Below are 25,939 nucleotides of genomic sequence, written 5' to 3' on the forward strand. Positions count from 1 at the left end.
GCTCATGCTGCCATTGTCTGTGTCTAGAGGCTTGAAACCACTTAGTGCAGCTAAATGACATAAACACTAACACAGGTGGAGGGCATAAAGTGTGTGTTATTGACTTTTCTGGGTCGTTTATTTGCTCATGGGGGAACACCTGTCGGCAGGAAAACATACTTCTCTCTCCATTTCGCTCTTTTCATGTATGCCTCCCTCCCAAAAGCCGGAGTCAATCTATAATCCGCCTCTTCAAAACACTGTCATTTAACGTCATTTTCCTTCTCAACATCTTTTTTCTCAATCTCTCTCCATCTGTCCTGCTCTCCCTCCTCCCCCCTCCGTGGCAAAGCTGGCAGCAGGAAAAGTGTAGCTGCTTCTTTTTTCCTCTTGCCTAACACACACCCTCCTTCTCTCCACCTCTCAGGGGCAGTTTTATATTAACCAGCGTTTCACCTGCCTGTATGTGTGTCTGAAAGCATTTATTGTTCTCAACCTTCAACAGACACAAAGAAAACCTGGACACAGCACACATACACACACAAAGCCACTGAGGCATGCAAAGAAACACACACACACACACCTCTAAGCAGGAAAGTCACGTACCCCTACCATCATGCTCAATAACCTAAATAAACACAGCTGCCAATCACCTCCACACACCACTGACGGTCATAATGGTAGATTCATACTTTGACTTTGCAGATTTTGAGGGTAGTTGCTTTGTGTGTGTGGGCGGGCGGGCGAACTTGTGTACTTTTCAGTATAATTGGTAAATTAGCCTGCATGCGCGCACACACATTTTTTGAGGCAAATAAAAACTTCACACTTTCCCCGGCCGAGCCAGCAGTGTGTTTTTATTTAGCTGACGGCCTGCCGTCTACGTTACAGGAGTTTAATGTCCATGTGTGATTAATGCAGGGAGGACTTCCCACATTATAAACACTTTAGAGGTCAATTCTCTGTGGTGGCTTACACAGTTTGGTGAATTTAATGTGGTAAAAATAGGCTGATCTTCCCTTTCGTCTGCCTCCTGCTCCTCCTCTCTCTCTCTCTTGCTCTCCCACACACAGACACACACCTGTGAGGCGGCCTGCTGAGGGGTCAGCTCTATAGGTCATTTACACATGCACAGCCTCCTCTACTCTTTTTCATTTGAGTTTCATCCTCCCACTCATCCACACACCTGACTCCCCCTCTCACAGGGATCTTACGTCACCTACAGAAGCTTCTTCTTCACTCCTTGCACTAATGTATTACTTACTGGGCTCCACTGTAAATCAGCATGATGAAGCATGGCATGTGCAACCATCACACAACTTTATGGTTAAATATATTTTGGCAAATCATGAATTATATTTATTATGTGTCCAGCAACAAGTAATATAAGTGTCCATTATTTGCTCAGTTCTGTTTCTAGCCATGACATGGATTTAAACATGAATGTCTGAACTTCAAACAGAAGTGTTATACATTACATATTTCTTGGCTTTCAACATAATGTGATCATGCTTTAGGCAAACACTGCTTTTATTACGCTGAACTTTGATATAAAATCTGACATAAATATAAATTTACGTCAAAGTAGTATTTTGAATTTTTCTAAACTGATAGAAAGATTGAAAAAATACAGAGAGGGAGAAGGCTAGGCTGAGCCATGGCATGCCTTTCTAATTCACAACAGCTGAAACAATACAGGAGGGAGGCTGAGACTTTTCTCTCTCACACACACACACACGCGTTGACTCACACCAAGCCAGACATATTTAGATCATACAAGCCCAAGACATAACAGTCGCTCACTTTCTCGTTCTGTCACAGACGCATACTAAAGTGAAAGGTGTGTGTGTGTGTGTGTGTGTGTGTGTGTGTGTGTGTCAATAGGTTGCCAGAAAATTCGGCTGACGAATCAAATTTTAGGATTAGAGAAATTACATTAGCGTGATCCAATCTTCCCCTTAGAAAGACTGAACGAACACTCGCAGACAAAATTAAGAGTCATCCACTAAGCCACTATACACCGACTCACACATACACATACATACATATAGAAATTAGGAGTCACACTAACACTAACAGACACGCAGACATCTGAAAGTAGTCCAGGAAAATTCAGCGAGACAGTAAACAGCGATGTGTCCAGATGACGTATGACTTGGATTAGCTGCGGAGTCACTGGAGGGTTACTGGGTTCTGACACACTGAACTCTTCTGACTGCACACACATTGTACATTGAAGGTTATCTGAATCCAATGACCTAAATTACTACAGAGCAGCATTCTGGACAATGTAAGGCAGCCTAAGTCTAAATATGTAAGCAGCAAAATAGGTGAAAATAGGACAGGCTCCAGCTTCACAGCATGGGCCAAAGGCAACCGGTGAGCTGCTGGCCCAGTTTGGCTCAACTTCTACATCCCATCATTAAATAGCTGCTGACACAGTCTGTGCGGGGAAGGACAGTGAGTCACAAGCCTACAGATTCTCTGAGGACTGGAAACTACAGGATGATGAGGTGGAGAGGAGGATGAAATAAAAGGAGGAGGAGGTGAGCTGGAGATGGAAGGGGTGAGGACAGGGGGAGGCGTGCAGTCGTGATTTAGGACAGGGATTTTCACAAACATGTGTGCACGAAGACACACTGCTGCTCTGCTGTCACCCAGGCTAACCAGCCCTTCCCAGGAATGTCCATCTGCAGTGACGGCTTTAGAGACTCCTAACACCCTACTGCTAAAACACCAGCATGTATAAGTGTGTGTGTTCTCATCCCGCACGGAGACGGTGTCAGCTGCTCAGGGACGAAGGGAGCCAGGGGCATGCAGAGGGATGTTGATGCCACACCCTAATGTGCATGTGTGTGTGCGTACTTGTGTGGGAGGGTGGGGTGAGGAGACAGCTGAGATTCCGGTTGCAACCCGAAAAAGATTGGAATTAGAAGCATCAGAGTACACACACACACACACACACACACACACACACAGACACACACTTCATCAGCCCACAGAGCAACCTAAATACAAACATAGATTCCACAGTAGCACATATGTGCAGACAGGGTGGTCAAGTATAAACATGTACATGATAAATTGCAGACAGACAGAAACGCTGGCTCTTTGTGTGTCTGATGTTGTAAATTAGCGCCAATACAACAGCAGAGTTTCAGTGGCAGCTGATGAACTTGGAGAAATCTAGTGAGCCCATGATATGTGTAGTATATTTTCATTATGCGCCCCCATTAGGTCAAAAGTTTACACACTAAAAGGGAAGTAAAAGCTACGACAAGCTGCACCTCAGAGAAATACTGTATGAACTAAGTGGCAACCTTGGTTGACAACATGTGTCAAACATGTGACACGCTGACATGTCCAACTTCTCAGCAGAAATGAACATGTTTACATGTTTATTGTTAATTTTCCTCTGCACATTCATATGTATTATATGGCCTGACCCCTTTGGGCAACACATTGGTGTCATCACAAATCAGCTAACTGCCTCAGCTCCTCTGAAGCCCCAGCTTTTTTTTGGATTAAGTAGGAGTGAGTCAAACAGATGGCAAAAAGATGGCAACAAGTGGAACCTCAACACTGAGCTTCAGAACAACCTGACTGAGTGAATTGCATATATCTCAATATGGCAGGACTAAAGAGACAAGAACAGAAGAAGACTGCTCTTTCTACCTCAGTGACCCAGTGCGGTTCTGTGAGATCACTGTGGGGAAGTTTAAACAATAATCTGACAACATCACCACCCACTCCCATGACCCCTCTTTCCCTGGCTGGCCTCCACCCATGCCCAGACACACACACACAAACACACACACTCCTCGTTCTGAGCCTCCTCGTCTTTTTAAGCATTGCCATGACATCATCCCTCTGGATTGGAAATGGGGTCTGCTGGGGGAGGGGGCGGAGGAAGAGGAGAGGGGTGGCCTGGTCTGTTTTGGAGCCAGACAGACATGTTTAGTTTGAGATGACCGGAGCTGGATCGGTTACAGAAAACGAGGGAGAAAAAGAGAGAGAAGGTGGAGGGAGGCAGGGACAAAGCGACAGAGGAGAGCCGAGCGGCTTCAAAGAGTGGACGACACATTTTTTCTCTCTCCGTCTTCAGAATATGAGCAGAGGATAGAGGCAGAATATACTGCAGCTACAATACAGAGGAGCGATAAAACAATAATTTAAAAAGGGTCAGAGGGAGGACAAAACACTCTCTTTTGACTGTATCCTCTCTATCCCATTATTTCCTTATCTCTGCCTATGCATCTTATTAGGCAGCCTCGTACTCTGCTTCTGCTCTGTCTGACTGCTATATTCTGTCTTTTTCTCAACAATATCCAATCTGCTATCCTCTCTTTTCTGCCCTCCTATAAATACCCCGTCTCTGCCCCCAGATAGAGTGACAGACCATTCCTCCATGCTCTACATACCCCGCAGATAGTAGCTATTATACATTCTGCCTCTAATATTCAGTCTGTCTGCACCTCCGCTCACAGTTCACAGACATAATGGAGGAAATTCCTAATCAGGGAAAGTTAATATGATTAATGCCTTCGCGCTGCCTTATTTTATCAGGGATTAGAACGTCTTTGCAAATCAAAAGCGTGGACATGAACAGTAAATTAGCTGAACCAGGCTGTGAACATGTTTATTTCTACTGTTGACTGTCTACTCTTTTAACACCGAGGTCTATAGGACTCACATTCTGACCCAGCCTCAAGTGGCCATTACAGGAAGTGCTTGGGAAGCAGTGGTAACGCTAACATGGGATGATATCCTTCAGTTTTTCTATTATGTAGGTTATACGGGGGAAAAAAACAATGACTTCATAAACACATTTTTTTCTGTGACCTAATTACTCCAACTCATTTGGTGCAATGTATACCTGTAAATCTGCTTATATGCATCATTAATTCAACTACAAAATACCAGTAAGGGTTTCACAGTCTTTGTCAGGTCTGGCTCAACCTTTCACAGCTCTCTCTCTCTCCTCTTATCCATCTCCTCTTCTTTCAACACCTCTTTATCTCTTATCCTTTTGCCACACATTCCCCTGGTTTGCTCTCATTAAAAGTCCAGTGTAGGGGAAAAAAAGAAACGAACACTCACAGAGAGACTGAGAAGAGAAGCTCACAGAGAGGTTAGTAGGACAGGAGACAGATGTAAGCCTGATGAAGATGTTTCAAAATATCCAAATAATCTAATTAAGACATGGAGGAAAAGGAATGCAAAAGCAAGAATGAGGGTGAAAAGAAACAGTGTCTCATCATCACGAAATGGAAGAAAAACGTTGAAATGTTCTATGATACGCCCACACATCCTAACAACAGCTGAGCCGACCACTCTCTGAGGAACAAGCAGGACTCCTACCAAATTCTTCAAATGCATAAAAATGATTAGCACCCATCTTACATAAGTCATCGATCATTTTTCAAAAACCACGACCTTCTTCATCACAGCGACTGCAGATGGAAGGGACAGGTAGGTGCTGTGGTTGTGTGTGTGGGATTAATGCGTGCTTCTCCTGAGCTCTCACATACTTTCATAGTTGTCCAAAGTGGACAGGATATTACATCATGCAGAGAAAATGTGCAGTTTAATGATAGTAGCTGAACTGAAAGACCAGCCTGTTACTGGGGCGAGGCAATAAAATACAATGGAGGTGCCAGCAAAGCACTTCCACTGAGTCAAGCTAAAAACGCTGCTCTCATTCAGGTCTTAATGCTGAAATAGAAGAAAATGATGCAATCAGACACCATGACTGTGCAGATTATATTTACAATTTAATTTAAAATTTAAAATTACAAGCCTTTTTTGGTGCATTTCTGTTATTATGCTTTCCTTAAAACACTATCGCTGCATACACAATATAACAGGCTGTACAGATATCCTCGGGCTTCTTCAGCAACAAGCTAGCATGATATCATCATGTGGTTTGATCCGATTTCACATTTAGCCTGTTGTCCATCGTTACAGTAACAAGGCTAACAAGGTCGAAACACTAGGAGGGCAGAAGTGTTACGAAATGTGTGCGTGTTGAAGTGTGTGTTCACATCTTTGTTGGAAACTTTGAAAGAACATCAGGACGATCGCCTAAAGAAAATAATTCAGCGTGATTCAGCATCATGTCAGGCATTTCAAAGAAACTCTGACTCTTGACACCCAACAGGAGTCTCTCTCTCTCTCTCTTTCTGTCACACACACACACACCCTTACCTCATGGTCTCTAGAGGTATGAGCAACAGGAAAAGCACAGATTCAGACCTCCTCTGAGGCTTCTCACACACTGAATGTCACCATTCATAGCACACAGACAAAGAGCTGTGCTTCAAACCAGAGATCACATTACCCTGGAGATTTTCTGTTTATCTGTGCAAATGAATTTCAGCAGCATGACGGAAAAAAAGAGGACAGACTTACGTACAACCTTGTCACCCATGTGACCCATGTTTTTTTTTTCAAGATTCTTTCAGGTCTCTGCTCACACAATCAGACATCATAACAACCAAAACAACAGACTCACACACCAAACACACCAAAGGACAATACACAGCTTGCATACACACCCACACTGTGCACACATCCAGTGATTCCTACCTTGAACTCCTGCAGCTGCTGTTTGATCATTTCCACTTCTGTACCGACCATGCCCTGTGCATTCAGCCCCTCTTCAGCTCTTCCCAGCAGCCCCTGCAGCTCAGCCACCAGCCTGTAGAAATCCCGAACCCTGTCTGCAGCATCCTCAATCTGGTCCAGCCTCGCCTGACCACGTTCACTTAGCTGCAGAACAGAATGAAACCAATTTAACAATGATAACCTACACGGCACGAGCCACTTTCCAAACTGCGACATCCTCCAAAATCTCACCTTGCCGGCCTGGCGACTCAAAGCCTCCGTCTCCCGTCTGAGAGCCAGGAGGTCAGGTGAGGAACCTTCTCGCCGCAGCATGTTATTACACTCAGACGAGTGTCCCTCCAGCTCAGTCCTGAGGTTGGACAGGCGGGATAGGAAGCCCTTCAGGGCATCGGCCTGAGAGGCCAGGGAGTCGGCATCACGGCCTACAGGACTGAGGGAGTCCAGTTCATCATCGAGGTCAGCGAGACGTGAGAAGACATCTCGCACATGGGCCTGGACCTCACCGACACCCTGCAGCCGGGACTCGAGTGAGGAGCAGCACTGCTCGATCTGATGGAGGAGGATGATGGTTCATTTTAATTTCATTAAACACACCAATATTCAGTTTTGTCTTACTACTCAAAAGAAATTAAAAAAAAAGAAACGTGGAGAAGGGAAAGACTAACAAATCCAGAATTTAACGATGAATAAAGACTGTGCTGTGATTAAAGATGCTCACTGGTAGAGAACGTGTAACCAACCCAGAAAATGATGTAACACAACAGAAAGTAAAAATAGGTTTAGTCTATGTAGGTGCAGGGAAGAAGAGTGGGAGCATTATCTAAGCATCAAGTCCTACTGTGCAGCTTTCCTCAACAGAAATATACTAAAGAATACAAACAAAACATCTGGGAGAGTTACATCCTCATAGCTGCAACCTTAAATGGAATATGTGGTTTGCAGGAATGGATGCAACACTGTGGGTGCTAAATTCTGACGCTCGGGTTTACATTTCAAACAGTGATAAAGTGCTGAATGTCCACACTGACCATATATGACTGCTATAACTGTAATAGCCAAAGACAGCTATAGCTGCTCTGCTCTCTCTCAGCTCACTGACATTTGTCTATGAAGCGCACACACACACACACACCCACACACACAAACCAGATCTGACACCCTCTCACACACAATGACCCTTGGTATAAATAGTTCCCACAGTTGTACAACATCTCAGTGCTCCAGACGGCATAAATTGTTGAGGTTACATTAATTCATAACTGTTATGGATCCTTTCATCACTCTCCTCTTGTCATGTTCTGCTGTTTTTACTCTGCTGGTTCCTGGGTGGCAGATTCTGCACTGCTTCAATATGTGGGTCAAGTACATTTTGGACATTAAGGTTTATTGGTAATATTTGATCAGCTTTAAAAGAGGGGAAAGCCCCCTAAAAATAATGAGATTTTTTTTTTATTATTAATATTGTTGGGGGAAGAACTACAAAAATATGTAGTTTTTGGAGATGGAGTTGCCTGAGTCAAACTAAACATGAGCTCAACTAAACAGCAACATATGGCCACTCTGTCCTGTTTTCCTGACTGTGGCTACTCACCTTGTCAGTAACGTTGTCGTACTCTTCCTCTGTCTCTTTGGCCTGCTCTTGAAGCCTCTGTGCTCCCTCTGTGCTGCCTCCTGGTGTCTGGGGTGCATCCTGCACCAGCCCCTGGGCCAAGTCTCTGAGGTAGACCACCTGAGGCTGCAGGGACCTTAGACTCTCCTGCTGGCTCCTCAGCCTCTCCAGGCTTTTAGCGCTGCATGCCTATATTAAACAAAGGGAACACCATTTGCCATGTATTCAGATGCTCTCGCAGCTTGCTTGGGGATTCTGTTTAACAAGTGCATGACCAATTTATTTTAGTACCTGAGGTCCTAGAGCCTCCTGAACTTCAATCTGGTGCTTGGCAGCTTCCAGCCTCCTATCCACAGCCTGTCGACCTTCTTCAAACTCCTTCAGGCGGCTGGCCAGCTCCTCCAACTGGGAGGTGCGGTTATGGAGCCTCTCACCCAGTCCATCCACCCTGCGGTTCAGCTGTGCCTTCTCATCTCGCACCTACAAATAAAACATTACTTACATCGGATGGTCTTCTTCATTTGCTTAATGCATTGTGAAGAGAAATAATTAGGCAGTGATGCTTCAAGGTAATCAGGCAGAGAGATGCAAGTGTCTACAAATCATACTGCGCACCTCTTCCTCGCCGATGCAGCACTGCTCCAGCAGCTGATCTGCTGCAGTATTAAAAGCTTCAAGTAGGGGCTGTCGTCTCTCGAGATCCAGCGACAGACCTCGGGCTTTCTGCAAGGCTTCTTCCAGGGCAGCTGAATCCAGTGACGGATGGATCTCTCCATCTTTCTCATCACAGTCCGCTAACCACGGTATCAGCTCAGCCTTGTGCTGCTGGTAGGTTTCTGCTTTGCTCAGTGTGGTCTTCAATCTGGCCTCATGGTCTGAGATTCTGTGATTCAGCCCCTCCCAGTCCTGTCGCAGGGAGACCAGGCGGGACTGCAGGGTCGATCGCTCGTCTCCGCCTGCTGGAAGGGTGGCGAGCAGCGACACTCCCTCGGCCTGAATCAGCTCGTAGGAACCTCGCTGACTGGCAATGCCACGCTGCAGCTCATCTGTCTGTGCCAGCAGGGAGCGGATGGCCTCTGGCTGACAGGGTAGGGACGCGCTGGATGACTCCCTGGGCTCTGCCTGTCTGTCGAGCCAGGAGCGTAGCTCCTCAAACATCTGCTGGAACTGCTGGGTGGACGACAGGGCAGCCTGGAGCTGAGACAAGCCGTCCGCTGGACGAGAGAAAAACAGAGCAGAAAGGATTACAAACATAAACACTGAAAAGCTTTTTCAAACAAAAAGGACAAAGAGGACTTGAGAGGGATTTGCTGTGTTTATTTCAGAGGATTTGTTAGTGGTGATTGCTTGCAGTATTCATATTACAGATTTGGAGGAAATAAGTTTGAAAAGGGGCATTGTTGAACTTCTAAAGCTTCACTAATTCACAAATTCATTAAAAAGGAGTCTTCTGTATAGAAAACCAAGAACAAACAGTTACTAAACCAGCCACATGAAAAATCAACAAACCTGCACGTTCCTCCAAACTCCTGAGCGGCCCACTGACACTCTCCAGTCGTTTGCTCAGCTCCTCCTTCAGGTAGGGTTCAGCCACGATGGCACTCAGCTCCTGACAGAGCCTCTCTGCCTCAGCAAGCTCGGTCCGCCTTCTCTCCAGCTCTGAGCGGATCTCTCCCGTTTCCTGGAGGCGCCGTTTCAGAGCCTCCGGCTGAGCACTCAGTGAGGCCTGAGCGTCTAACCGCTCGCTCAGAGCGGAAACACTGGCGGAGAGCTCTCTGAGCAAAGCCTGGTAACGTTCACTGGTTCCCTGGGCCTGATCAATGTGGTTTGATCTCTGCGTCAGTCTGTTTGTTAGGTCGTCCCACTGCTGAGAGATGGAGCCCAGTTCACTCCGTACCTCTGCCAGGTCACTGGAGTCCTGAGCAGAGTCACCGGTCTGAGAGAGGATGCCCTCAGCAGACTGGGTTAACTGCTCAAACTGTGGCCGCCGAGTCTCGAACTCACGCAGCATAAACTGAAACAAAGAAAGAAAATCAGTGAAAAATTGTGTGCATCAAATCACTTTACTGTCGCTTAGTGTTTGCCACACACCTGCACTTGTTGTTTCTGCGTGTTAAGCATGTTGGGGTCAATGCTCAGTGGTCCCAGTACGCTCATCATTAATTCTTTCTCTCTAAGCCATGGGCCAAGCTGACTTGCTGCTGATGTAAAGCTGCCCAGCCTATCGGCACACGTCTCGAGTTCGGTCTGTCTCTGGGCCGCCGTCTGATTGGCTGTTTGCCAGCGAGTATCTGAGTAAACAATCAAAGCAGAAGTGAGAATCATTAAAATGCTGAAAAGTATAGTTTTGGTTATTCATTTCATTTCATTCAGTCTCCTTTTCCTTCTCTGACTCATGTTCTGGGCATCCAGCTGTGTGTGTGTGTTGGTGTGTATCTGTACTGAGTCCACATGGCATTGAAAAGGCATTATGAAATATAAAATATAAAGGCCCCTTTATTGGATTTCACCATACATGTCTCAGTTGGTTAGCTCATAAGAGAGCCTGGTAAAAATATCAAGCATGCGAGCGAACAAACAGCTCTGACAGGAACACTTCCCACTCGCACTCTGGATAGTATTGATCTCGCCTCCCTGCCATTACTTAAAGAATTAATACAGACGGTGAAGCTCAGAGCCACATTCTTTAAAATCTTTTTTGTTCCTTCTCAATAATTTAAGCAGCTTTAAATGCATTTCACACTACACTGGTCTTCTTTTGCAGGACTACATCTCTATCCTTTTCTTAGGATATCATTCTAACCCAAAGAAGCATCAGACAACATAAACTTACTGATCCTCACTGTTGTCAAGAAGTCTGTCTGCACTAAGTCCTGCAGGCTATGTTCTTTCACTGTATCTCTAACTGAAATCTCTTGCATCATTCATATTTTCTCCACATGACTGCCTGAGGCTGTGACACAACACACTTTCTTTATAACGACTCTGCCTGCACCAGCTCCTTGACTCAAGAAACCCCGATCTTTAAGCACCGCACTAGAGTCTGACAGATATGAAGAATAAAAGCCGTTTTTCGTATAAAATACATTTTCTTACTTTTTATAATATTGCCATCAAAAGTTTGGTTTCTACATAGCACTGCTGCTAATACTAGTATCTGATTGAGCAGTTATCTGCTGCCCTCAGGTCTTCATCAGCATTTTCCGGACATTCTTCATCCCTGTCGTCTGCCGTACATACCTATCTCTTGCAGCTGCTGACTCCAGGTGTCTGCCTCAGGAGAATCTGGGTTGTCAGCAATCAGTTTCCTCAGGGCGCTCTTTAGCTCCGCCACCTTCCCAGAGTGCTCAGCCAGCTCTGAGAGTAGAGCCTGAGGAAGAGTAGAGCATCAGATTATAGCTAGGATCAGATCTTTTCATCAGCTAATCAATAGGATTCAATAGTGTAAGGTAAATGCCTTCACAATAAACCATTAGTAATTAATAGACCTTTACCTTGTTCTCCTGGGCTTGAGCACGTACCACCTCAGGTTTGGAGGGGGAGGCGGTCTGGCATTGTTTCAGGCTTTGCTCTCTGTCTGTCAGCCAGCTCTTCAGCTCCTCTGTGCCCTGCCTGGCCTTCTGCCTCAGCTCCAGTGAGGCCTGCTGGCGGCCGAGGCGCTCCTTTAACTCCCCGCCCAGTGTGTCGTATCGACTGTTCACATCAGACACTGCTACCTGAAGCTCTGTCAGATCTGAGGGCAAACAAGAGATAGGGAAAAAGCTGATGTTAGCGTCATGTTAGCATGTGGCAGAGCAGAGAGGGTGTCAATCTGACAGATGACTGAATGACTAACAGGACAGCGCAGGACACAGGAAACCAAAGCAGCACGGATGTAACTGGTGTGGGGAACATTTTAACAGTGTGGGGTCTCTTTCAATATGTTCGCAGCAGCGATGTCATTTCTTAAGATAAATGGCGAGTGAACGGACCTCACAGGGAACAGATCAGAACGACAGAGAAGGAAAAGAGCGAGCTGGTGGGAGAGCTCACCTTTACAGGTGTGAATGCCATTGACACTGCTGGGGCCTGCTGAGCCATTGATGTGGGGAGCACCTGGGAGAAAGACACACAGCCGACTGAGTACAACACACTCATGCAAGCTCCATAGCATGAACAAAAACAGGGCGAAGGATGAACTGACACTTAAAAGAAATGTTCTGACACAGGCGCTCAACAGGGCACAGAAAGGCCTGCTGATATAAGACAAACAAAAGCCATGGAGACAGACGTCAGTAGGAAAGACATGAAGGAGACCATGTCTTTAACACAGAGAATTAATGGGATATTTTTGCCGTATCCTTTCTGCTTCTCATTGCCAAACAAAATCCCCTTTGATGATTTTTCCTCCCACCTGCATCGTCTATAAATCTCCCCTAAATCTGAAGATTACTCACATTAAAAATAAGTCATACAAACTGAGCGAGAACCTTTTTGTTTGGCAGTGCTTGCATCTTACCCGATTTGGTCGATGGAGCAGTGATATCGATGATGACCGACTCCAGCTCAGAGCCTGTCTTATTTAGCTCCTGAACTCTGGATCCCTGTGACTCCCAGTCAGTCAGCAAGTCCTGAAGTCAGAAAACATTTTATTGAGTGACTGAGGTTTAACAGGACAAAATGGTTGATTAGTTCCTATGCAAAGACACACCTTCAGCTGCTGGACTCTTCTCTGCAGGCTCTCTGTGTTGAGGTTTGCCTCTTTGGAGGGCAGCTGGTCCTGAGCTGACTGAAGCCACCTGGTGAGGGAGCCAGAGAGGCCACGGAACTGCAGCAGCTGCTGCTCACAGGCCTGGATGGCAGCAAACCTGTCAGAGATATATGGGGGCAGGGGGTGGGGAGGATGAGGAAGTAGATGATTAGTGGAGAAAACACAGAAGAAGAGGGCAAAGCAGCACATTTTTCTCTTTTCAACTCAGAGATTACCACTCATATGATCTTTTCTCAATGGTTATACACCTTATTCTCCCACTAAAAGGAATACACAAAGCACTGTTGACATGAAGCATTTAAGGTCCACACTGGCCCAGAGGCAGCATTAACACAGCCTTGACCTCCCTCTCTGTGTATGTGATCTGTCGGGAGCTACGGGAAAAATGCTGACTGCCTGTAGACAAAACAGCTCAGAGAAGTCATCTGGCAGCGAGCGGTATCATTATCATGCTGCTATTTTCTGTCCCATGGGGTTCGAGGCTGGGAGTTATCCGACCGGGTAGTTTATAGGACGGACAATGAGCCATGAGCGCTATGCTTATATTAGCACCCAGACCTACACACAGCAGCTCATGCCGCAGACGCTCACTGTACTAGCTGGTAACCATGGCGCATCATGCCACAGATTAGGGCGCCCACATCATGGACTGCACCAACCACCATTGTCTTTACTAAGACAACAACCTCACTTTCAGATGATATATATTTCTAAATATCTGGATAATAATATTATAGCAGAGACTTCATTCTAGATGACCTCTTCACCAAGCTGAAATATATTCTAACTAATCTGCACCACACTGATGATATTTATAAATTCCCAGCACCCCCCGCTGACAGGCTTCAAGTGTGGCTGTTCACTGATACGACGTCGAACAGGGTAGGCATAGCAACCGGTGCCTCATGAAGGCTACAAATTTAGAAAACAAATTTTGGAAATGCCTGTGGCGTAGTCTGCCTCACTGAGCTGGCCCGCAGAGTCAAACTTTATCTCCTGCTCATTTTAAATCCATCTCTAAGGCTTACTGATGTGATGGTAATAAAAAAAGAGCTATATTTCAAAAACACCTGGGACTAAATACAATGGAATATCTGACAGACTTGTATCTGGTGCCCCCTTGTGTGTTTTTGCTGAACTGCAAAGGGGAAAGAATTCGATGATGTAAATGTTAGACTAGTATTTAAAATGACACTTTTACCTTTCATTGACATTTTCTTCCAGGTGGTTGAACTCTTCACTCACTCCTTTGACTTTGTCCAATAAGCTTTGTGTGTTACTAAAAGCTTTTGATTGGCTGAGCTCGGTGCCGAGGTTGCAGAAGGATTTCAGCTGGCAAGCTTCCTGCTCCAGCTCAGATTTGACCTCCTGAGAAAAGAGCCATAAACCACATAATTGGAGAGCATGAAGAATCTGCTGAAATGGTCGTGCTGCAGATACTGATCTATGAAAGTCTGCTAACCTCAACAGTCTGCCTATAGTCATCCACGCTGCGGTCTGGTTGGCCTGCAGGGCACAGAGCCTTCAGACGGCTCTGTGTGAAGACCTGAAGGTCGGTCCCCAGGCGCTCATGGCTCTCCAGCCTGGGCAGCAGCCCTTTGAGCTCGGCTTCCCTCTCAGCCTGGCTGGCCTGTGCTGCAGTGTAGCGCTGGGTAAGTTTGTCTAAACTGCCCTGCAGGCCTGAGGCTGTGGAGGCATCAGAGCTCTGAAGGAGTTTGGAAACAGAGTCCCGTGTTGCTTCCACACTGCCCTGCCTGGAGAGCAGCTCCTGCCTAAGTTTCTGGAAAAGGGAGATGAGATGATCAGTTTAAAAAAACGACCTGTAGTTGTCCACATATCTTTTTGAGGGGAATTCTTCTCACTTGGTTCTGGGTCAAGGCTTCTTGTACAGCCTGTGCAGTGGGTTCAACTGGTCCAGGGTTCAGAACCAGTTTATCCAGCCAGCTCAGCAGACCCTTCAGGCCCTCCTGGACGCTGACAGACTGAGCCACAGCTGTCTGCAGCTGTTCAGCCCGCTCTGAGACAGATGCAGAGAGGGAGCCAAACCGCTTCTCTAACCCATCTGAATAGTGAGAAGTATCAACATAAAACATTAAAGCTGTGAGTCAATCTGGACCTTTCTGTATGCACCCAGTGATTTGTTTTTGGCGGATGAAGTTACCTGCAGCACAGAGGATGTCAACAGCTTTCAAAGAAGGCGATTCATCTGTGCTGACCAGATCTCTTCCTGCTCTCTTCACCTTCTCCAGCTGCACCGATCGTTCTGCCAGCTCATCCTGAAGCAGCTGAAGACAGAGGAGTAATCAAAATGATCAGTTCTATAGTCAGTGTGATGTACTGACTGACATTTTACCATCTTTTGAAACATGCTTATATTCTTTTTATCCCTCACTTTGTGTTTCAGATGTGTAAATGTTCAAGTTGTACCTGTACTTGTCGTAGTATGTTCTGTAGGTTCTGTGGGTCTGTCTCTCCACTGGGCTTGGCTATGCTTTGGTTTTGTTCCTGAGTGCTGAGCCATGAGTGGAGGGAGACAACCTCATCCTGGTACTGCTGGTATCTCTCCAGCAGGCCGGACAAACGGCCACCCAACTCTGTTGACTGCACACAACACAAACCAGTTTTTAATAATGTGCATACACTGGAGTCAAAGTGTAAAAAAGCTCATACATTCTAGGATCCCTCACCTTGGTGTGTAGTGTTGTGTATCTATGGTTAGCATCTTGCAGCTTGTCAGTCACCAGCTGCTTGGTGCCATCCAGAGCTGGGTCTGAACCACCAACTTGCTCCAGAGCTCCTTGAACGGAGTCCAGAACCTTCTGACCAGAGATGGAGACGAAGCGCAGGTCGGCCTTGTGGCAGATGACATCCTCAGCAAGCTGGAAATACAGACACATTTTACAGGTCGGCTGGGTCGAACTGGGCCAAACCACAGAAACCTTTCATGATCATGATCTGCAGGGTCACTGGTTCAAATTCCAGGAACGGGTGGGAAAATATGCACATAAACGGCATATAAAGCACTGCAAATGTGATGTCAGGGGACTCTTAACAGAATAATTTTCCCAAACTGGTTAAGTGGTGTTTCTCAGGGGGTCTCAGATCAGAACGTCTGTGTGAGGCCATGTCAAGGCATGTGGATGGCTGGAACATGAGCGTGGAAACTCTGCTTCCACGGATAATTAAAAGTGGGGGAAAAATACAGCAAAGCAGTGTGTGCTTTTTATCTGGACGTAGATGAAGTGAGTGATGTTTCTCAGCCCATTTATTTCACTGTAAATCAGTAAAAACAAGCCAAATGATTTAAACTGTAAAGGCCTGCTGTTACAGTGCATACAAACCATCGGCCTGAGAAGAACACTTTCTGTACCTTTCTGTGCTCCTCCAGTCTGTTCTTCAGTCCTTGTGCATCGGTTTCTCCTTCTCCTAAAGAGTGGAACTCCTGTTCACATTGTTCCAGCCAGGTACCTAAACTTCCATGTTCTTGGAGGAATTTGGTGAGCTCGTCCTTCAAAACCTCAGATTTCCTCAGACGATCCTAAAGGAAATGGAGGAGCAGTTCATACTTCGTGTTCTTCCAACTTGACAGACTTAACAAGTATTGATGCGCTCAGTACCTGGCAGGCCTGCAGCTTGTCCTGATGCTGTGCCTGCAGCTGGTCCAGGGCCGCCCGGAGACGCCGTTTCTCCTCCGGAGGAACTGTTGAGTCAGGCTGTTCCAAAAGGGAACGAGTGGATTGGGTGATCTGCAGCAGCTGAGCCTGCTGAGCCTGGAGCTGCTGAAGCTCCGCCTGACAGACAAGTCAAAGATGACAAGCCACAATTTAGCATTTTATGTTGAACATGTTGAAGTCAATCTGTGCTGTAGATTACTGATTTTTACCTGCAGCATCTCTGTATGTGACATCACAGCGCCCTCTGGCTGTGAAAATGGTGTATCAGGAACTTCTTGAGCTGCTCTCGTGCAAGTTTGGTTGAGGGAGGACAGCTCAGTGAGGAGGGAGTCTATCTGGCTTTGGGTCTCCTGCAGTTCTTCCACTGCCTTCGCCTGGAAAGGTGAAAAAAGGAGCAGAGAGCAGAGGAGATTTAAATCTACAATTAAAAATGTGAGATGTATTTTTCACTAAATAATTCATATATGATCCCCACTCTTTGTGTGTTCTGCTGCACGGTGGTGTTGATGGCTGTGTCGAGCTCAGACAGCGACGTGTTTGCAGAATCTGTCAGGGCACTGTATTGCTCCTTCATTTTTGTCAGCGTCCCCTGGAGGTTCTCCCTCTCCTCTGGGCTCAGACTTTCCCCTCGCTCTGCCAGAAACTCCTCCACAGACCGGATGGCCTCGGCTATGCCCTCACCTTTAGTCTGGAGGTCCTTCTTCACATCCTGGAAACAGACAAAAAGTGTTTTTACCTCCAACTGTTGACTGGTTTGAGACAGTGGAGGTGAAAAATGACTGTTTTTATACCTTCAGTTTTTTCTGCTTCTCTTGCAGGATGCTTACGTCACCTGACTCTGCTCCAGCTTTCTGACTGGCCAGCAGACTGGCAGCTCCGGCCAGCCACATGGTGAGGCCTTCCAGTTTCTGAGAGCACTCAGCTTTCTGCTGTTGCACCACCTGAGAGAAACAGGAAAGAAGAAAAAAGAGCAAAGACGCAAAGAGAAGAAAAAAAAAATGTGAGGAGAACAGATACTGACAGAACATAGGTAGTACAGAGTTCATCAAAAACGATTTAACATTTTTAAACGTTTTGGGTAGTGCACACTTTGCCAAGCTTTGAGCAGATTGTGTCCAGAGTTCACACACACACAAACGCACACACACTGAATATTAACATCACAATGTTGGTCAAGCGACAACAAACAATACAAAGAGAAATCACACAAATATCAGTTTATTTGCCGTTTTTCCTCTTTCTCACAGCTTCGGGTGAGACAAGAGGAAAAACAGTTAAGCATCGTAGCCGGCGAGGCTTTTCTGTTATCAAACTCTAGCACTTTGTACCGCCGTGGCCATGAAGCCATTTTCTTCAGTGGTCATCTGGAACAGCAAGGCAGACAGGTTAATAATACACACGCTATAGTGACATGCAGAGAAGCAAACACAGTTGCATTAAAAAGCCTTTGTAGTAAGAGTGAAGGTGGTAATACTGTCCATGTCAGGTGGCAAAGCATTTGCAATAACAGCAGCAGTGGGTGACCGTTTCAGTATGAAGTGTTTGATGTATGATGGCACTAAAAACTATGGTGGAGGTTAGCTCACTCACATTTACATTTATTTTTAAGTGATTTTTAAAGCATGGCGTCAGCATGACAAAGCTCTGAAAGCTAAATGAGTTTGAAACCATCTCTGTCATCATTTTCCAAACCTCTCTCTCCCTCACACTCTGCCTTTCTCTGTCCTTCTCCCGGTGCTGCCGCTTCTCCTCCCTCTCCTTCTGGGCGGAGAGGGCATCGGCCCAGGCCTGAGCCTGGCCTGATGCTCTGTGGAAGGCCCTCTGCAGCCGCTGTAGCTGCCCCAGCAGCTGCCTGCTCTGCTCGGGACCCAGATCCTGCGCTCGCTCCGAGATAAGCACTTGAATGTCGAAGGCCAGGTTGTTGACCTCGTTGGTGCGAGCCATGAGCGAGGACTGGAGATCCTTGAGGGAAAGAGAAAAGAAAGGTCAGATGAGGGAAAACCATCATTTCTCTGTATATGAAATTCATAATGTAAAAACCTGCCTTGCAGAGATTCAGCTGCCGTGTGAGCTGATCATGGCCGTCATCTTTCTCTGCTTTCTTCATTTTTTCCATCCCTGCCATTCCTCCATCCATCTGAGCCTCTGTCTCCCTCAACCAAGACAGCAGGCTCTCCACTTGTTGTCCTAGTGACTTCTGCTCAGCTGTAACTGCGTCCTGAAAGACACGTGAGAGTGATACTCTAGACATAAAGAGACATTTTCTAGATGCAAGAATCAGAATCGTCTTTCCTCTGCTTCATTTACCTTATACGAGTCTCTGTGGTCTTTCAGACTTTGGAGAATGTCATCGGAAAGCGCTCTGGCAGCCTCGTATCCTCGCACCAAGCTCCGCCCGTCCTTTTCTAGGGCCAATAGGAGCTGTGGAGGAACATCTTTAGGTTGGGGCTTCAACAGTTGCTCAGCAGCCTCCACCTCCTTGTTGATCTCAGGCTCTAAGTCGCGCAGTTCAAGGTCCAGAGTCTGCGAGACAGATTAGGAAAACAAAAGGTTTCTTGATGCCGTTTAGCTCAGGCACTAATCCTTAAACTGTTTATTGTTTGGGAATTATTGCAACCACAAAACATTGCAAACAACAAAAAATATGTGCTGCGATGTAAATGTGTATATTTCACCTCGGTCTGTCTGATGATGTCATCCAATGCGATGAGGCTGCGGCCCACAGACTGCTGCTGCTGCTGCTTCAGCCTGACTTCGATGTGTCTGACCATGGAGACCAGAGCAACGATTCGCTGGTCATGCTCCAAGCATTCCTGACGCACCAATGATGACTGTTGGGATGAAAAAATTTGTTTAAAACACAAATATGTGTTTATTCATGTAGTAAAAAAAGATATTTCTACTTCTTCTTACCTTGCCAGTTGTGGTAGTCGTCCCCTCTTTATTTGACGCAGTCCCCTGACTGGCTTCATCCTCTTCCTCTCCCCAGCTCACAGGTGCTGTATCAGACTCAGGGACGGCCAGTGACTCAGTGCCACCTGAAGTGGTTTCTGCAGATTTAAGTTGTTGCTTGCCTGAAGATTTTGGCTGTGGAATATTGGTACTTTTGACGTTGGTTGGTTGTTGCCTTTTCTTCTTTTTACCTTTCCCACCTGTTTTATCTGGCAAAGGAGCTCCGGGCTGGATATCCTCTTTGCAGGGAACATCATGAGAGACATCAGTGGACTCACTGGTGTCTGAAGAGAGTTCTTCTCTCACAGCCCCTTCTGCCACTTCTGTGTGCTGCTGAAGAGGTTCCTGTGTTTGACTGGTTTCAGCTTCCTGAGTGTCCTTTGCCTTGTCACTGGTTGCCTTAACATCAGTAGGTCTGTCCACTTTCTGCTCCTTCGAATCTGAGTTGTCTGAATCTGGTTTTGCCACCGTCATCACTTCAGAATCGGTCGGTAGCTTCTCAGACTCTGCTGCAGCTTTGTCTGCTGCTTTTGGAATCTTTGACTTCTTGCTCTTCTTACTTCGTTTACTCAGCTGAGTTTCTTTAGGCTGAACTGATGAAGTGGTCTCAACACCTTTTTGTACATCTTCCTCTGTAAAACTGCTCTTTTCTCTCTCATCTGAAGCCTCGGTATTTATGATTTCCTCCTTCCTTTTGTCGTCTTCGAGGTCTTCCTTCAAACCATTTGGCCTCTTGACACCATCGTGTCTGACAGCTTGACTCTCCCCTCTGTCAACCTTAGCTGGCAGACTTTGTGCCTTTACACCTCTTACATCTGTACTCTCCTTCTTGCCCACCTCCTTGCGCAGTGCCTGCAGCTCATCGGCAGCCTGTTTCTCACTCACTCCTTTTTCAAACACCTTTTTCAGAATACTCTCTTTGGCCTTCAGGATCAAGGCTGCTTTCTCCTCGTCTGGTAGAGCTGATTTCATAGGCAAGGCTTGCTCCTTTGATGTCTTGACCTCTTGACTGCTCTCTGGTTGCTGAGAGAAGGAAGCCGGCCCTTCAGGTTCCTCTCTTTCCATCTTCTCGCTCTTTTCATCTTTTTCTTTAGTCTTGTCTGGCATTATTTTAGTAGCATCTGTCTCTGGTTCAGTGGTAGCTTTTAGGAACTGCTCACTGCTAGGATACGCATCCTGGTCCTTTTTGGCCAAATCATGCTCAGCCCTAAATTTCCCATCAATTCTTGATTCATTTTCTCCATTAGGAGGTGCTTCTACACTTGTCTGATCATCACTTTGTGATTCCTTGTACTTGTCTGTGCCTCCATCAACAGCGGCCGCCTTCATTTCAGTTTCTACATCAGCTTGATCAATTTGAGACGGGTGTTTTATTTCCAGAGGTTGCACTTCTCTCTCTGCCTCTTTACCTTTCACCTTCTTTTTACTCTTCCTCTTCTTCTTGCCTTTGCTTTCTGATTCGATGGATGTAAAGGTCAGTGGCTGGTCTGACTGCTCAACATCCGTTTTTGTCTCTAAACCTGCGATCTTTCCAGCTTTCTCTTCCTCCATGCCTTCACCCTTCTCATTTACAGCCTTGTGTATCTGTGCTGCCTCATCATTCATGTTTGACAGGTCGATGCTATCTTTGCTTTCTTTTCCATCTGTAATCTTTGCTGATACACAAACTGTCAGGTTTTCATCTTCAGAAACATGACGGATCGTTAATGTGCTCTCCTCCTTTACAGATTCCCCATTAACTCTATTTCCCGCCTCTTTCTGTAACTCGGTATGATGGATATGTACCTGCATGGTTTCCCCAACAGAATCTTTGACGATGCACTCACTCTCTTTACTATCATCACATACAGACGGTCTCTCTTCAGACTCCTGTTTGTGAAGACTCCCTGATTTGGTGCTGTCTTTCTGAGGTACTTTGACCTCCTCTATGGCTTGTTGAATTCTCTTCTCAACATTAGATGCAAACATGGACAAGAGATCAATGGACTGGTCTGCCTGAATTATTGACTTTTCCTCCACCAGCTCTGCTTCCTCTGCTTTGTCCTCTGCAGTAGTGCCATGAAACAGCGGGTGATTTGTCAACTTCTCGACATCGTCCTGTGTAACTCCTAAACTAGACAACTCAGTTCCTGAAAGAACCTCAGTGTTAACATCTGACCAGTTTGCTGGACTGTCTGGGCTTAACGCTGACATTACAATGGAAGGGCTGTAAGAATCATTTGAGGAAGCAACAGCTGTAGAGTCCTCATCACTCTCCACAGAGGGCACATTCTCCTGAATCACTGAAGCCACATCACTAGAGATCAGTCCTACAGCAATGGCTTCACTGAGACTTGCAACTCGTTGCCCAGTAGCAGGATCAATCAAACCTCCTTTCAAAACCTGCTTAGTAGCTATTTCTTTTACCATGTCATGCTCAACTAAGCCTCTCCTAGTGGCTTCAGGTAAAGGAAGCCTTTCTCCAGTACCGATGTCAATGATGCCACCGGTGTCTGCCTGGCTTTGAAGCAGCCTCAGTGCTGGAACTGGGTCAACTCGTTGTAATGCCACTGCTTCGGGAAGGGTCAGGTATTCATTTGTCTGCTCATCATGAATGCCTCGGAATGGTTTCACTTCCAAGAAGCGTTTACCTGTTTCAATGTCTATCTTGCCCTGGTTAACAAGTTCTGAATATGGTACAATGTGTGCACTTTGGGGGTCAAGCAGTCCCTGTGTTTCTGTGGGAGAAGCCATGACTTCACATGCAATGTTCTCATCTAGAAGACCCTTAGAAACCGCCTCAGTCAGTGTCAGTTTAGATCCAGTGTCAGGGTCTGAAATAGCTCCTGTTGAAGCCTGGAAAATAACAGCTTCTGGCTGACTTGAAGGACTGACTTTTCCTTGGTAGATCCACTCTAATTCCTCTAACCCTGGAGCAATGGACCGATCCACTAGTCCTCTGTCTACAGCATCAGAGACTGGAAGCCTCATTCCTGAGGCATGGTGGATTACACCACCTTGAGCCACCTGCTGTGCCAGCACCTGATAAGCCTCCTCTGATCTAATTAACCCTCTCTGAATTGCTTGCTCCAGAGAAACTGGAGACTTAGTCTCTGGGTCAACAACGCCTTCCATCTGTAGCTGTAAACTGGCTTTCTTGAGGGACGTTGCTGAATCTGTATCCTTTCCTTTGTACGCCTTCTCCAGTGCCACCAGTTCTTCCCTTTGGCCCTCCTCAATGAGGCCCAGGTTTGCTGCCAAAGTGACAGAGACTTTCTTATCCCTGCGCAGGTCTACAATTCCCCCTGACGCCACCTGGGCTTCAAGAAGTCGAGCAGCTGTGTTGGGATCGATCAACCCTGCCTGAGCTGCATCCTTCACCCCACGAATCTGCCTCTTCTCAACATCCACAATCCCTGCAAGGGTTTTATCCGACTTCAGGACACCCCACATTAGATCTTCATCTAATAAACCTTCCTGCATAACTTCCTCCATGCTAAGTGACTCACCACTGTTGGCGTCTAGAAACCCGCCAAACAAACCTGCCTGAGCCATTAGTTTTACTGCTGTATGACCAGGAAGAAGACCCTGTGCTACTGCCTCATCTGGCAGCAGCTTTTCCCCTTCGTCAGTCATCAGGCCTCCCTGTTTGAGCTCCAGGACTAACCTCTCTAATTCAGCCTCCTCCTCTTGCTCGTCCACTGGTAATCCACTGACATCTATCTGAGATTTAGCAGGTTTTGAGTGAGTTTCTGTATCAGGCAGGTCCTCTTTGATTTTTTTTGCTTCCACCTCAGAGTGTCTTATATCTGTTACTATGTGTGTTATATTTATGTCCTCATGTGTCTTCATGGATTCCTTCAATGTCTCAACTTCAATAACACCCTCTGATTTGAGTGGATCTGTGGCTGTTATTCTGACTACTGTTGTGCCTCTGGTGTCCAGGTCAGGACTACCCTGTTGTTCACATTCTGTTGCAACCATCTTGGCTGGACCTTTTGATAACTCCTCTCTGAAAAGTTCAGCTGAACTTTGAGGGAATATTTCTTTCTTCACTTCCGCATCCTCCTTTTTATCTTTATCTGAAATGGCCAGGTCAGCTTCTAGAGTTTCTGATGGTTTCTGTAGCAACTGATCATCTTTTTCCTCGTCACATGTTTCATCTAGACTACTTGTTCCAGTGATTTCTAAACTCTTGCCTGGTGTGTTTTCCATGTCACTCACTCCATTATCTGTCAAACTAAACTCTTTTTTATTTAGAGGTTCAACTTGACTTGATTCTGCAGCAGCCTGGTCAAAGACTTTGACCATCTCTATCAGCTCAGGGTCCCACAGCACTAACCGTCTTCCAGTATGAGCATCCACATAGCTGTGAGTCATAAGGTGAAACAGCAGCTTCTGTTTGGCTTGTTCTTCAGGATCTATTTCATCTGTTGGCGATGTTTCCCACACAAGGCCCGGTGGAGATGAAAATGGTGATGGAGAAGATGGAGTTGGAGAGGAAGAGCTGCTGGAACCCCAGCTTAGGCGGTTTAGAGATGGGGTACCTGACTGGGTCATGTTGCAAGGAACATCTGGGATGTGGATGTTTTTGAGACATCTGATTACACTGGGCTCAAGGGCCTCTTCATCAGCCTGATTTAGGGGCAGCACCTGGAAGGTTTCTGGGTTGTACAGAGCCCCAATGGCATGCCTCTGCCTTAGCATATTCCGTGCCAGATCTGTTGAGATGACTCCTTGTTGAAGAGCCTCAGCAATTGGCAGAAGTTCTCCAGTTTCAGGCCAGAGTACACCCATAAAAGCCCAGAGAGACTCAAGAACTAAAAGGGCCAGACGAGGGGAAAGAAGATCCCTGCGAATAGCCTCCTCTAAATCCAGACGTTCTCCACTGAAAGGATCCAGAATTCCCCCATTTTGCAGCTGTCGTGCTAACATGGTACAGGCTAAATCCTGGTCCATAAGCCCATGACGAACAGCCTCATCAATTGTCAGCCTGTGGCCAGACCGCGGGTCGGCAATACCACCGGCAAACAGCTGAGCTTCAAGAAGTCTTACAGTAACTTTCCGATCAATCAGTCCTTCCTGGACCGCACGGAAGATGCCAACTTTTCTCCCAGAGCGGAGGCAAACGGTTCCTCCAGGCTGCTGTTTGACAGGAAGGAGAAGGAGGCAAGAGTCATCGTCAGGGACGCAGCGCTGCTGTAGCTCCTGTAGATTCACTTTTTCGGCTGTGTTTGGATCAATCAGCTCTCTGTGTTGAAGCCTTGACTGAAGCTTGGCAGAGGTTCTGGGAGACAAAAGTCTCATGTCTTCTGCTTGTTCCAAAGTCATCATTTTTCCATTCACATCTCTCAGGCCACCAGTGTTCATCTGAAATTCAAGAATACGAAGTCCCACCTCCTGTTTAATGAGGCCAGACTCCATGGCTGCAGCTACAGGCAGCAGGTTTTGTTGTTCACATGTAGACTTCTCTACCAAAAACAAGGCATTCTCCAGCTCACACAGAGACTGACAGGTGCGGGGGTCTATAAGGCCTTGAGTTAGACCTTGATCTAGTGAAAGGCTGACAGGAGAGTCAGGTTGTAGGAGCCCACCCATAACAAGCTGGGCCTCCAGGAGAGCATGGCAGGTGTCCTGGTCAATAAGACCACGTTGAGCTGCTTGGAAGACAGGGAATGTTTCCACTGTTCCCAGGTCAATCACTCCAGCAATGGAAGTTTTGTTCTGCGAAAAGAAACAAAATATAAACTCCTGTTAAAATCTATGTTGGTATCAATGTGGTTTTATGTTGTGTATCTATGTTAGCATATAATCAGAAAGAAGAGAAAACCCACCACCATTTGCCACAAAAATAGTTTATACATGACCAAAAAAATTACACAATTATCTCCCCATCTTCTAAACAAAAAAAAAAAGCGCATTGATACTTACCGTCTCTATTCTAAACAAGCACTAAGCATGCAACAAAGCAAATCAACAAACAAACGAAAAAGCACTACATAAAGATAAGCAAAGATAAATAAAGGAGGACACAGATATTCAAGAGGAAGAAAAGAATAAAATGTCTACATTACTGGCAACAGTAAGAGAGAAAGCGAGCGCTACTTACCGTACTGGCTCGTCCCGTGGCGCACACACACTAATGGGCCAGTTTATGGCTTGGCAGAGCGAGGCGCGACAGGTGAGAAGCTGGTTGTTAGCATTCTGCATGCCACTCTTCATTCTGATTCCTAGCACTGCGTTTGACCCTGATCTTACTAAACCACGACTACAATCATAAGACCGTTTATAAATTATAAAAATAGCTGCACAGTTAGCTGTTCTAACTGGGATGTGAACTACAGTCCTGCTCTGTTTGATCCTCGGCTC

General features: G+C 46.2%; 1 protein-coding gene across 21 annotated transcripts in view; it reads right to left on the reverse strand.

The window, feature by feature from the left end:
* macf1a (microtubule actin crosslinking factor 1a) overlaps positions 1 to 25,939 on the reverse strand; it is a 153,788-nt gene that overhangs the window by 38,084 nt on the left and 89,765 nt on the right. For 19 of the 21 annotated variants that reach the window (XM_028422273.1, XM_028422264.1, XM_028422136.1 and 16 more), the window contains 28 exons: positions 19,553 to 25,294; positions 19,315 to 19,470; positions 18,947 to 19,162; positions 18,684 to 18,857; positions 18,332 to 18,601; positions 17,431 to 17,580; positions 17,115 to 17,348; positions 16,849 to 17,013; positions 16,583 to 16,756; positions 16,336 to 16,503; positions 15,653 to 15,844; positions 15,393 to 15,566; positions 15,127 to 15,250; positions 14,828 to 15,027; positions 14,428 to 14,745; positions 14,167 to 14,333; positions 12,906 to 13,062; positions 12,714 to 12,825; positions 12,248 to 12,310; positions 11,710 to 11,948; positions 11,456 to 11,585; positions 10,307 to 10,506; positions 9,725 to 10,229; positions 8,831 to 9,429; positions 8,507 to 8,695; positions 8,198 to 8,404; positions 6,838 to 7,155; positions 6,568 to 6,750 (listed from right to left, as the gene is read on the reverse strand). In XM_028422273.1, the coding sequence (XP_028278074.1) occupies positions 6,568 to 6,750; positions 6,838 to 7,155; positions 8,198 to 8,404; positions 8,507 to 8,695; positions 8,831 to 9,429; positions 9,725 to 10,229; positions 10,307 to 10,506; positions 11,456 to 11,585; positions 11,710 to 11,948; positions 12,248 to 12,310; positions 12,714 to 12,825; positions 12,906 to 13,062; positions 14,167 to 14,333; positions 14,428 to 14,745; positions 14,828 to 15,027; positions 15,127 to 15,250; positions 15,393 to 15,566; positions 15,653 to 15,844; positions 16,336 to 16,503; positions 16,583 to 16,756; positions 16,849 to 17,013; positions 17,115 to 17,348; positions 17,431 to 17,580; positions 18,332 to 18,601; positions 18,684 to 18,857; positions 18,947 to 19,162; positions 19,315 to 19,470; positions 19,553 to 25,294 (11,526 nt within the window). The remainder of the gene's footprint in view (positions 1 to 6,567; positions 6,751 to 6,837; positions 7,156 to 8,197; positions 8,405 to 8,506; positions 8,696 to 8,830; positions 9,430 to 9,724; positions 10,230 to 10,306; positions 10,507 to 11,455; positions 11,586 to 11,709; positions 11,949 to 12,247; positions 12,311 to 12,713; positions 12,826 to 12,905; positions 13,063 to 14,166; positions 14,334 to 14,427; positions 14,746 to 14,827; positions 15,028 to 15,126; positions 15,251 to 15,392; positions 15,567 to 15,652; positions 15,845 to 16,335; positions 16,504 to 16,582; positions 16,757 to 16,848; positions 17,014 to 17,114; positions 17,349 to 17,430; positions 17,581 to 18,331; positions 18,602 to 18,683; positions 18,858 to 18,946; positions 19,163 to 19,314; positions 19,471 to 19,552; positions 25,295 to 25,939) is intronic. The other 2 variants (XM_028422151.1, XM_028422249.1) reach the window with 2 other exon arrangements.

This window comes from Parambassis ranga, chromosome 2 (assembly GCF_900634625.1).
Source record: "Parambassis ranga chromosome 2, fParRan2.1, whole genome shotgun sequence".
NCBI classification, from domain to species: domain Eukaryota; kingdom Metazoa; phylum Chordata; class Actinopteri; family Ambassidae; genus Parambassis; species Parambassis ranga.